General features: G+C 44.0%; 1 protein-coding gene across 1 annotated transcript; it reads left to right on the forward strand.

Moving 5' to 3' along the window:
- The first annotated feature begins 2,978 nt into the window (after positions 1-2,978).
- LOC135977525 (uncharacterized) lies at positions 2,979-10,952 on the forward strand. The gene is made up of 2 exons (XM_065578796.1): positions 2,979-3,207; positions 9,182-10,952. The coding sequence occupies exons 1-2, from the start codon at positions 3,013-3,015 to the stop codon at positions 10,322-10,324; spliced, it is 1,338 nt and encodes a 445-aa protein (XP_065434868.1). The 5' UTR covers positions 2,979-3,012; the 3' UTR covers positions 10,325-10,952.
- The last annotated feature ends 2,333 nt before the right edge of the window (positions 10,953-13,285 follow it).

Raw genomic sequence — 13,285 nt, forward strand, 5'->3', positions numbered from 1 at the left:
GAGAAGGATGCGTGTGTTCCCGTACCTGGACGATTGGCTACTCGCGGGCAGGTCGGAGGCCGAGGTCCAATCGCACGTGAAGCTGGCCTTGCAGACGTTCGACAGGCTCGGCCTCCGGGTCAATGTACCCAAGTCCACGTTAGTCCCCACACAGAGGCTGGACTTCATAGGTGCAACCCTGGACTCGGTAACCGCGCAAGCGAGCCTACCAGAGGCACGGTTCATGTCAATTCACAAAGCCGTAAGTTCGGTCCAAAAGTTCCCCACGACAATGGCAAGGTGTTGCATGCAGCTTCTGGGACATATGGCAGCTTGCACACATGTGGTCAGGCATGCCCGTCTGAGGCTCCGACCTTTACAGTTGTGGTTCGCCCACACGCATCGCCCCAACAGAGACCCATTGGATCAAGTAGTCACGATCCCAAACCAGGTGCTCAGCTCGCTACGCTGGTGGCTCGATCGCCAACAGGTATGCGAAGGGATCCCCTTCGCTGCCCCACAGCCCACTCTGACGTTGGTAACAGATGCATCGGACCTGGGCTGGGGGGCGCACCTGGGGGAACTGTGGACCCAAGGTTGTGGTCCAGAGAAGACAAGCTGCTTCACATCAATCTGAAGGAGCTAAGAGCGGTTTGCCTCACCTGTCAGACCTTCCGCGCCACCATAAAGGGTCACAGCGTGGCAGTCCTGATGGACAACACTACCGCCATGTTCTATATAAACAAGCAGGGCGGGTCCAGGTCTTCTCCCCTCTGTCACGAAGCACTCCAATTATGGAACTTCTGTATAGCCCATGCGATACACCTCATCGCGACGTATCTTCCGGGAATTCAAAATGGCTTAGCAGACCGCCTCAGCCGCTCCTACCGAATGCACGAATGGACGTTGAAGCGAGACGTCCTGCATTCGATCTTCCGGAGGTGGGGCTTTCCCCGGGTGGATCTATTCGCCACCAGGGACAACAGCCAATGCCCTCAGTTCTGCTCGTTCCAGAACCTCAGCCGGGGATCATTAGCAGATGCCTTCATGATCCCATGGGGAGGGAGCCTGAGATACGCCTTCCCTCCGTTCCCACTCATACACAAGGTTCTCCTCAAGACCCGCAGGTTCAGGGCGACGATCATACTCATCGCCCCGGCCTGGCCACGCCAGCATTGGTTCACGTCCCTGCTGGAGCTGTCCATAGCCGATCCAATCACCCTCCCCCTCCATCGCGACTTAGTCACGCAAGACGAAGGTCGCCTACTCCACCCGAACCTGTCTTCGCTACATCTCACGGCATGGTATCTCTCTGGCTGAATGATGCAGAACACAGGTGCTCTCGCCAAGTTCAGCAAATCCTCCTTAATAGTAGGAAGCCCTCTACAAGAGCGACCTACCTGGCAAAATGGAAAAGGTTCTCCCACTGGTGTGAACCTCAACGCATACAGCCTTTACAAGCCTCAGTTCCGTTTATCTTGGACTACCTACTGCACCTCAAGAATCAAGGGCTTGCGCCCGCCTCAATTAGAGTTCACTTAGCCGCTATTTCGGCTTTCCATCCAGGAGAGTTGGGAGTGTCAGTGTTCTCCAACCCCACAGTGGCCCGATTCCTCAAGGGGCTGGAAAGGGTGTTCCCCTACTCGCGCCCGCCTGTCCCGGCGTGGAGTCTGAACCTAGTCCTAACAAGACTCATGAGTCCTCCCTTTGAGCCCCTAGCCACCTGCTCCCTCACGCACCTCTCGTGGAAGGTGGCGTTTCTCGTGGCCATTACGTCGGCCAGAAGGGTATCGGAATTGAGGGCCTCTCTTCGGAACCACCCTATACAGTGTTCCATAAAGATAAGGTGCAACTGAGGCCGCACCCCAAATTCCTCCCAAAGGTGGTATCACAGTTTCACATGGGGCAGAATATTTGCCTACCGGTGTTTTTCCCTAAACCCCATACGGACCCTCACCAACGCAGCCTACATACCCTGGATGTCCGAAGGGCGTTGGCATTTTACCTGGAACGGACCAGGTCGTTCCGCAGAACACCCCAGCTGTTCATTGCGATTGCGGAACGTATGAAAGGCTTGCCTATCTCGACACAGCGCTTGTCGGCATGGATTGTGCATTGTATACGCACCTGTTATGAGCTCGCCAATGTTCCGGCCCCGGAGATCCGGGCCCACTCGACTAGAGCCCAAGCGTCCTCTACGGCCTTCTTGGCACAGGTCCCTATCCAGGAGATCTGCAAGGCAGCCACCTGGTCGTCCATACATACGTTCACAGCCCACTACGCGATCCATCATCAGTCCAGAGAGGACGCAATGGTCGGTCGGGCTGTGCTACAGTCAGTTGTATCTTGACTCCTACCCACCTCCAATGGTAAGCTTGGGAATCACCTAATGTGTAATGGACGTGAACAATCACTCGAAGAAGAAAGAACGGTTACTTACCTTCTGTAACTGTTGTTCTTTGAGATGTGTTGTTCACGTCCATTACACTTCCCACCCTCCTTCCCCTCTGTTGGAGTCTCCGTCAAGAAGGAACCGGAAGGGTCGGGTCGGCAGGGATATATATACCCTGGAGCGGGGCGCCGCTCTGGCGGGAAGGAGGGGGCCCTGCCGGCCCGACGGGAGCCGCTAAGGGAAAAAGTTTCCAACGTCCGTGCACGCGGCGCGCGTACACCTAATGTGTAATGGACGTGAACAACACATCTCGAAGAACAACAGTTACAGAAGGTAAGTAACCGTTCTTTTGGGTGAATACATGTTCGACAGATCCACATTGCATTTGTAGAGGCTTTGGTGGCAGACAATTAATTATCTTAATGAAAGAGATTTAGAATTTGCAAATATTTCTAGTAGGGAGAGCTCCTAGCAAAGAACGTCTGCACACATTGCAAGGCTCTCAAATTTCAATGAGTGTGTGTTTGGGTTTTTTTAGTCTGTGAGAAAAATTACAGGGTATAATTTGTATAAAATGCTCTCTATATTCTCTACCTCCACAGGAACCAATAACAATATCACTTCCAAGATCATCTGGAAATATGCCTTTCGAAGCACATATCAGTGTCAACTGGACCATCCCACTTATTGCCTTGTTTTCCCACACTTCAGTGAGAACAGCAACACTTCTGTCATCAGTTGGAGCAATTGTGGGCACAGTCATTAGAAAAGATGAGAACACTCATGGTACTAAGAAGTTACCCTTCAGAGTTAAGCAATGTCCCTGCAAGTCAAGGGTGAGTGACACTGGTAGGACAGTGTAAGGGTTCTTCCATCGCCACTTCCTATATTGAACTTGACATTCTGAGGTTCAGTCTAGACCAATGAGAGGTTCTCACCAGCTGCCCTGAAACTCTGAGTGCCTTAAATGCTCTGCTGCTGTGATTCAGAGCCCTGAATGCATGGTCACACCTTGGCTTTCATTGCCCAGTTACTGCTTGCAGAGTGACTCCAACATCCGCCTCCCAACCCAAATTTCCCCCAAACTGTCTTTATGGTGTGTCCAGCCCTCTCCTGGAACATTCACAGCAGTAATGTTTGCTGCTCCTTTGAAGAAACAAAAACAGCAGCTTGTGTTTTTCAGTGGCATTAAGCATCACATCAATTCAATCAAAGCACTAGATACAAAGTAAAATAAGTTGATTCAATTAACTAGAGAAGTTTAAAGTGAGTTCAAGTATCAGTGATAAAGATAGGGCAGGGTTCCCAAACTTGGTTCGTGGCTTGTTCAGGGTAAGCCCCTGGCGGGCCACGAGACACTTTGTTTACCTGAGGACTTGGCTACACTTTCAAGTTAGAGTGCATTAAAGCAGCCCCGGGCGCCCTAACTCATGACCTGTCCACACTGGCAAGGCACTTAGAGCGCTCTGACTCCATGGCTAGAGTGCTCCTGGTAATCTACCTCAGCGAGAAGCATAATGCTTGGTGCACCTCGGGTGAAATGCCTGGGCATCAGTGTGACCGAGGTGTCGCATTACTGCGCTCTGATCGGCCTCTGGAAATGTCCCATAATCCCCTTAAGTCAAGTGGCTACTCTTGTCATTGTTTTGGAATCGCTGCAGGAATGCGGATATCAAAGCAAACCATTACTGTAGACTGCTGTGTGAGAGAGAGAGAGACGGGGTGTGGGGGGGAGCGGGGATCTGCTGCTGTCTGAACATACAAGACAGCATGCTGACATGCTCTCAGCCCCCCCCAAAACCCACTCTCTCTCCCCCCACATACACACAACACACTCCCTGTCACTCTCCACCCCACCCTCCATTTGAAAAGCACGTTGCAGCCACTTGCATGCTGGGATAGCTAACACAATGCACTGCTCTCTGTGGCCACTGCAAGTGCCGCAAATGTGGCCACACCAGTGCGCCTGCAGCTGTCAGTGTGGACAGACTGCAGTGCTTTCCCTACTTCACCCTCCGAAGGCGGGTTTAACTCAAAGCACTCTACATCTGCAAGTGTAGCCATGCCCTGAGTGTCCGCAGGCATGGCTGCTCACTGCTCCCAGTGGCCGGGAATTTGAACCGCAGCCACTGGGAGCTGGGAACACCTGTACCTGTGGATGCTCAGGTAAACAAAGCATCTCGTGGCCCGCCAGCGGCTTACCCTGAACAAGCTGCAAACCAAGTTTGGGAACCCCTGAGATAGGGTTACAAACAAACCAAAGTAAAAAAACTCTAAAGGCTAAGAGCAAACTTAACAAGCTGCTGGCTTTGTCCAAGGTAGTTTCCTCAACAGTCTTTTCCAGCAGTGGCTGACTAGCTCTTAGTCAGGATTCCCAGAGAGTTCAAGGCACTGTTTTTTCTTGTCTCCTCAGGTGAAGGGTAACTTAGGGCTTCTCTGCCTTCTCTTTATAGTCCAGCAAACCTTTGCAAAGTCTCTCTCTCTCAAGGTTCATTGGCCCTGCTTCAATGGGCAGGAAGGCCTCCTGGTGAATTCAATCACCATCCCCCACTGAGATTAAGTGATCACTTTCCCCGGCACTTGTTCTCCTGAAGGTTTTCTTTGCCTGCCATGCAAATATGTTTTTCTTTGTCTTTGGTCACTCCTTGCTAAATTTACATGAGACACACACTCAGACAGGCAAAATCGCATTCCTTTATCTGGGAAAAAAAAACTGTTTATCAACTTCCCCTGACGTGACTGGTTTAAACACCTTTTAGTCACATATTTCCAGTATATATTTCTATAAAGTCCTTTGTGGGATTACCATACATACATCATACAAGAATGTTAATGATCAGCTAGTTATTAGTTTTCCAATTAAATATTACATGCCACCTTTGGGGTATATATCCTTATAACAGCAGATTAGGTGTAGTGAGCATGTCAGGCCCGATGAGTTGCTGACACAAATAGTGAACCACCAATGGGCCTCTGTGTCACAATTTATGTGGATAAATACGGTAGAGGCCTTCATTCCCTTGTGGTGTCAATATGCCAACATGAATGAGCATTTAATTCACTCAGCTTTTCACATTTTAGATATTTAAGTGAAATATCTCGTCCTGCATAGATACAATCAGTCGATCTTAACAACTGATCATGTATGGTTATGGTAATCTGGGGAGATTGCAAATGGAATATGAAAACTGCTTCTCCTATAAATAAGATTATTAGGATCAAAGCAGTATTGCCATGGAAATTCTTCATTGATAATGCATGTGAGCAGGGTTTTTTGAAATTAGATTCATAAACTTTTTTTATGTTACTTACATTAACAGGGTGCCAGAGGGAAAAGGATAAAAACTCAATATTATATATCAAAAGATGGCATTTTATTTTTTCCTCTCAATTGCTATTCTTTTCATCTACCATACAAGCACTTTGATGAGAATTTAAAATAAATGAGAAACAAGGAAGGGGGGACATTTCAGAGAGCAGGGCTAGCTATGGGTCTGATCCAATACTCACTGAAAACATTAGACTTCCTTTGCAAGTTGCATTGAGCACTATGTTTGTAAGTGACCTCTTTTTCAATTGCATTTTTTGTCATCATCAAACACATTCAGTAAAGCCTTCATCTCATTTATCTTTAGCAGTGCTTGGATTATACTGGCTATTAGGTTTCTGTAAGGAATATTGAGTGCCTCTGGGGAGGCAGTGAGGACCCTTAACTCTCTAATTCCTGCTCTCAATTCTAGTGCCAGGAGCAGCAATTTCAAGGAAAAATCCTGCACAGCCCCTTTAGCCCTGGGATGGAGCATGCTTAGTTGCTCTGAGGGTTGCAAATGCACAGTCCAGTCAGCATGAACATGAGCATGCTCAGAACACAGGGAATTTTTAGAGAATTTTAGCTGGCAAATTCTAACAAGCTTTTACTGAGCAGGTGTGAACTGAGAATTTTCAAAGCTTTATAGGCCAAATGTGGATAGCAAAAGACTCATCCCTAACACAAAGCCAAACCCCCTGCCAAATTTCTAGCCCATGCTTCAAAGCATGGAGGTGCTAGAGCTTTTCAATTAATACAGTTGTAAGATTTTTTTCCCAGTGGGTTTTTTTTTTCCTGAGAAATGGCTGAATCATTTTTACTGAAAGATTTTTTGGGAAAAAATAATTCAGCCTGACACAGACACCCAGTTAAAAATTTCACCTGGAATGGTTACAGTTTGGCGAAGTTACAAGCAACTGAAAACAGGGTCTTATAATGGAAAGTGTCAGGCAAGCTATACTGCATGCTATTCCTGCAGTACTGAATGTAGTACTGTCTGTAATATACTATATATTATACAACACATATGACAGGTGATATTCATGTAAGTTGCATTTTTCATGTGATTTTTTACTTTTACCTGCACCCTGCCACTTCTTGCTTCTGACATTTTAAATTTCTGAGCAACGTCAGATGCATGTACCCGTTCATGTACAATAGGGCCGCTAGATGAGACTGAAATCCAAATAGTCCATTCATCACTTTGCTGCTTGTAATTAATGTAGCGTCCCATGTTCATGTGATTAAAATTTATACCAGCCTATCACCTGTTCTCTGTGTTAATGGGATATGTGGTTCCACAATATGTAACAGATACTTGCCCCATTCTGATGATTTGAGCGTATCCCATCTAACAGCCTTACAGAGTTTTAAGGTGTGGAGAGAGTGCTTCATTAAATTTCCATTTTTTTATCATACATAAAAACAAAACAAATCAGCAGTTTTACAAGAAAGCTGCAAAAGCAGCATTTTTATGAATAACTGATCAACGATTAAGTTAAAAGCCTCACTTTCTTGATGACAGGTTGCTGCATTCAATTAAAATATATGAAATAATTTTGTGAAGTGAAACTCAGAGCTTGCTGAGGGTAAGCAAGTATGCCTGCACAGTGATACCATCATCCAAAGGGAAGACTGCAATCAATTAGTAATATGTATACACAGCACCATTTTCCCCCATGCATGACAGGATCAAGCCGATTGCTGTCTGCCATGTACGTGTTTATGCCCATCTGCTTCCAATATTTGTGGCCTAGGCTCAGTGGGTTGAGAAGGGGAATATTTAATATCGCCTATATGGATATAACTTTATATTCAGTGGCATGGAAGCTTTGTGTTATCCACTCTGGCTGAATTAAGTGCAGCACTGACCCACCATGAAGTTGCACTAGAAATCTACTCTGTGAACAGCAAATGCCCTAGTTGCTTCTCATTGAACTAGAAAGGGAGAAAGCAGCAGAGATCCACCTGGCTCCTTGGTGGGATGGACGAGCCAATTTGCAGTCGAAACTGCAAGTTCCCTGGAGAAGTCATCATCTGAAGGATGAGAGAAAAAGCTTCAGTGATAAAAAATCAATCTTAAAAGTATCAGTACTGTCAAAAGGGACAGTAACCTGAAAAAAACACACAAAAGCAGAGAGTAAATGGACTTTCAGTTCCCTTTTTGGTCTCTGTAGTTCTGGTTCCTTTCAGCATATCCCTTTTGGCTGACTTTGACTCTTTTCAGCAGAACATGCTACACGCTTCTTCTGCGTACATCAGCCAAAATAATCACAACCCACTGGGTTATTTGACTCTAACAATGCCTGATACATCTATTCTTACTTGCAGAAACCAAAGCATTCCCATAAATATCACTTGGCAATTACGCCCCTTGACCCCTGGTTCCCTTTGAAAATGAAAGTGTCCAGATTTGATGTTTTAAATGAATGAACGCTGGCCCCCTTCTTACAGGTGCATGCAGCTGTGGTTTTCTGGCAGACTTCAACAGATTGCTGGCCAGTTAGGGAATCCTCTTGCTGAAAAATGCTGATGCTACCCTGAGCAGAGCTCAGGGGCAGTCATGAATTGGACCTGTAATCTCTTCAGGAAAACAGTGACCCAACTTAATACATGCTTAATCATTATTCATTTGTGTGGCTAGAAGCCTCCGCCAAGGACAGGACCCTGTTGTGCTGAACGCTCGATACACACATGGGAAGAAACAATCCCTGCCACTGATTTCCCTACACCCCCCTGAATTTCCACAACTCCCCCCCCCCCCCCAGTTTTGTGATCTAGTTACATGCCAATTTAGTGACTGTTTGGAAATTTGAATTGAAACATTAATGATTGCCAACATTCTGTTTGCTTTTTTGACTGCTGCTGCACATTGAGTAGATGTTTTCAGAGAACTATCCACGACTCCAAGATCTCTTTCTTGAGTGTTAACAGCTAATTCAGACTCCATCATTTTGTGTGTATAGTTGAGATTGTTTTCCAATATGCATTACTTTGCATTTATCAATATTGAATTTCATCTGCCATTTTGTTGCCCAGTCACCCAGTTTTGTGAGATCCCTTTGTAACTCTTTGCAGTCTGCCTGGGACTTAACTACCTTGAATAGTTTTGTGTCATCTGCAAATTTTGCCACCTCACTGTTTACCCATTTTTCCAGATCATTTATGAATATGTTGAACAGTAATGGTCCCAGTACCGACCCCTCAGGAATACCACTATTTATCTCTCTCCATTCTGAAAACGGATAATTTATTCCTTTCCTTTGTTTCCCATCTTTTAACCAGTTACTGATCCATGAGAGGACTTCCCTCTTATCCCATGATGGCTTACTTTTCAAAAGTCAATTTAAATTAAATACATTTTTAAAAAAAAAATTGTATTTTTTTTTTTTAGAAATCTAGACCTGTTATGTGTTTTGGTGTAACCTGCATTATCCTTATGTTAAATTTGCATTATCCTAACAAAACATTTACTTTCTTCATATCTCTTTTATATGTTGCAGGTCAAAGTGAAAATGAAAAGACAAAAAACAATACAACAATTTTTCCACTCAAAGGCCTCAAAAACTAACCAAGGTGAAGAACACATCAAGAACCAGGAATATATCAACATGTCATCTGAAGATTCAAGTGGTATATCTACATCCGACCAGCCCGAAGCACAAATACAGCTACCTACTAAAGAAACAGTGTCTCCAAAACCTAAAGGCAGTTCCCGATGTTTGTCGGTCAAAGTGTTCCCATTTATTGAAGTTACAAAAGATGGCTACTGGTGCACCTCTTGCAAAAAAGCTTGCGAAGAAGGAAAGCTTCCCAATGCTATAATTGGTAAAAGTGGAGGAGCTTGGTTTGTCAAACCGATCAGCAAAGCCGATGTTGACAAACTATGTGAAAAAGCTGCAAAACACCAGGCCTCTGGAGTGTATCAACATGCAGAAAGCCTTATAAGCCCACTTTCAAAGCCAATTTTAGAAGTACTTAATGAGGCTGTTAAGAATGCTGGAGACACAACACAGTTCATGCGAACAAACATGGCTGTAGCATCCTACTTTCTATTTAAGCAAGAGATACCACTCACTACAAACTGGAGGCCAATGTTAAGTGCACTGTCACTTGTTCATCCTGAAGTTGAACACTGGTTCCGAACAAGACCAGCAAATGCTCACTATCTTTCTGCAAGAAACTCAACTGACTGGCTAGAAGCATGCGGTGCAACAGTGAAAGACTCAACAGTTGAAAAAGTGAAGAACTCTCTCACTGCATTCAAAAAATTTGCATACATGGCTGATGAATGCACTGATGCAAATGGACATCAAGTATTAAGTCATTGTGTACGTTATCTTGATATCAAGGGTAGGCCAGTAGATGCATTTCTAGATGTTCAAGTTATAGAAGACACATCGACTGCATCTGTGACAACCCACATCTTAGAAGAGTTAAATGCTTGTCAATTCCCCAAACAGATGGCTGCTTGTGCATTTGATGGAGCTGCAAACTTCTCTGGAAGACATGGTGGAGTACAAGCTTTTCTCAGAGAAAAGTGTAACCCTAATCTCTCCTATACACACAGTAGAGGCCATCTACTCCAACTAGCACTAGTACGAGCTGCAGAATCTTCAAAGACATTAAAAAAGCTATACATTTAATGTCTTCATTATTCTTATTTCAGCAAGAGTCCAAAAAGACTGAATATCTTGGAAAATACAGAAGATACACTGGGACTGAAGTTCAAATTAGTCAACCTGGGAAAACCCGCTGGCTTTCTCATGAGCGATCCTTGGCTGTTGTCTTAAAATTACTCCAGCCGTTATTACAGGCTTTGGAAAGTATCTACCAAGATGGATGGATCTAAGTAGTGAGGCTGGTGGATTACTTTTGCTACTACGTTCAGAGCAGACTATTGCCATTCTCTCTCTCTCGTAAGTCTACTGTTGAAACCATTTGGGTCATTAAACAATGCCATCCAGGCATCTGCTACAACAGTAGTAGATTTTTGTCCAGCAATAGAAGCTACATTTGGATCAATCAGAGAGCTATCCATTGAAAAAGTACTGGAAGAAGCAAAGACTTCAGTCCAGAAATTGACTAATGAAGGCATGTATATTGAATCCTTAAGTGAAGAAGACTAGAAGTGTTTGTTAAGACAACTGAAAAAGTACACAGACTTGATTCTTAAAAATCTACAACAGCGACTTCTAGATTCTGCTCAACCTCTACGTAGCTTTTACAGATGCCTGTCCTATAAAACACCAACAGTTGAGTGGAGTGAGGCACTACCAGCAAGGGGGCTGCTATGTGATCAGGTCAGAATAGAGAATTTGAACACATAGTGGAATATCATACAACAAATGAATGAAGATTTGACTTCAACTTCTTTTTTTATCATCACTAGTGGCTCAACCCGATCTTTGTGCTCTGTTTCCTGGGATGAAAGAAGTAGGAATTCATCTCTTGCTACTCCCAGTCACAACAGCTACAGCTGAGCTGAGTTCTTTTTCATCATTGAATAGAATTTTGTGTTCTGAAAGAAGTCGCCTTCTGCCTGATCATGTGAATGAACTAATGAGCATATCAATTGAAGGAATGGAAGTACCGGGCACATGAGAAGCCACCAAAGATGAATGCATTGCGTTCAAAAAGTTCATTAACAGACTTGTGCAAAATTATAACAAGAAACCAAGAAGGATGAAGACTTAGTGCTTCATAGAAGGCTTGAGTAGCCAACTTTAATTTGTGTGATGATTTTAAAACAGGAGTTAAATCTAATAAAATGGCCATGAAACATTTTCAGTTTTTACTATGGTGCCATGCAGCCCACCTTCACCCTCACAGTCTCAGCCCTCATCGACCCTGACACCCCCCCTGTAAATTCGAACATCCTCCCTAATTTCAATTCCTGGGGAAACCACTGATCCCTGCCCTGAGGTGCTTAGTTAAATCGTAAAGACAAAGGATGAAAGGGGAGAGGTGTGTGACTTGCTAAAGCCTACATGGAAGATAGGCGCAGAACTAGGCTCTCTAAAGTTCCAGTCCAGTGCCTTAGCCTCTGGACCATGCTGCTTCTCAGTGATAGTGGTTTGGCTATAATTGCTCACTCTACCCGACTGCATCCTATCATATGTAAGTAAGAATGGTAGCACCGCCTGTGGCCCCTTCTTTCCAGTACTGCAACATGCCTGTGACTTGGGCCACAAACTTTAAATGAAAACATTGAACTCATTAAGACATGCCTAAGCTGCAAACTCTTGAGGTCAAGAGAAAGCTGCACAAAAGTGCCAAGTCCTTATTTTATTTTGGACTTTAACAAAGTTATATGAATGTTTTTTTAAAAAGAAAATCAGGGTATACTGTGAACCTATCCTTCTTCTCCCATTCGAGTCAATGGCAAAACTCCCATGGACTTTAAGCTATAAACCAGAAAAAAATATGTTTTGTTCTATAAAAAATATTTTGTGGTTTTGGCTTACTTTATTGTAGCTTTTTCCACACAAATGAGCAATGATTTCTACAGGCAACACCCTCCCCCCCCCACACACACACTGTCATCTCATCAAGCAAATGCATGTTTTATGTGGATTTCTGGAATTTTTCCAAGATGTAATTCACCGTGTTACACTCTGGGGAAAAGAATGTTCTGTCCCTGACTGGCAAAAATTTAGTGCGGACCCATTCACAGAAAATCTCCAATTTCACATGTAAAAAATCTACAAAGTAAAGAGTGATTATTTTGCACTTCTCTAATTTTAACCCCATGCTTTCCCTGGATTGGTTTAATCTCTCAGATTCACACTCTGAGTACGTATATTCTCCATGTTAATTTAGAAGGTAGAAGCTTTATTGCCCAACAGGGTCACACAAATATGGATCTTAACTTCTAAGGCACTTATAGTTTTAAGTTGAGGTTAAGATGACTTACACATATTTCCCTGTCAATGGCTAAAGGGTACTAAATAATTTCTAGTGAAAGATAGATCCTAGACTGAACTATTTCATGGGAAAAAACAACATAAACTGGACAAAGCTTTCCCTATGTAGATAGAAGAGGTACTGCTTTGTCTGCTGAAAGTTCTACTAAACATTGACTTATATAATGTAGGAACTATTCTGACAGCTAAAGCTGTCCATAAAACTTTTATGTCACCATTATTACTGAATCATCTCTAGAAGTGTACATTTTACAGAGTGGATTCTTATCTATTAAATTTCTGTTCAGTGAATTTTCAGCAACTAGACATTCCAAGTGTGTTTCGCTTTTCTCAGCCACCTGCATTTTAGAAGTGCTTCCTTCCTGTTAAATGCTTGGGTCGATGACATTGATGCTGCCTGTAAGACATTCCCACCTCCTTTGCTTCTGTTACACTCCTTATTGTTTATGGGATGCATAAACAGGGAATCTCAAGTAGGAGGAGAGAGGTTATTGTGCCTCTCTGTTTGGCACTGGTGGACCACTGCTGGAATCCTGTGTCCAGTTCTGGTGCCCACAATTCAAGAAGGTTGTTGACAAATTGGAGAGGATTCAGACAAGAGACATGTGAATGATTAAAGGCTTACAAAATATGCTTTCTAGTGACTGATTCAAGGAGCTCCATCTATTTAGTTTAACAAAA

Source organism: Chrysemys picta, unplaced genomic scaffold (genome assembly GCF_011386835.1).
Source record: "Chrysemys picta bellii isolate R12L10 unplaced genomic scaffold, ASM1138683v2 scaf2, whole genome shotgun sequence".
In the NCBI taxonomy this organism is placed as follows: Eukaryota; Metazoa; Chordata; order Testudines; family Emydidae; genus Chrysemys; species Chrysemys picta.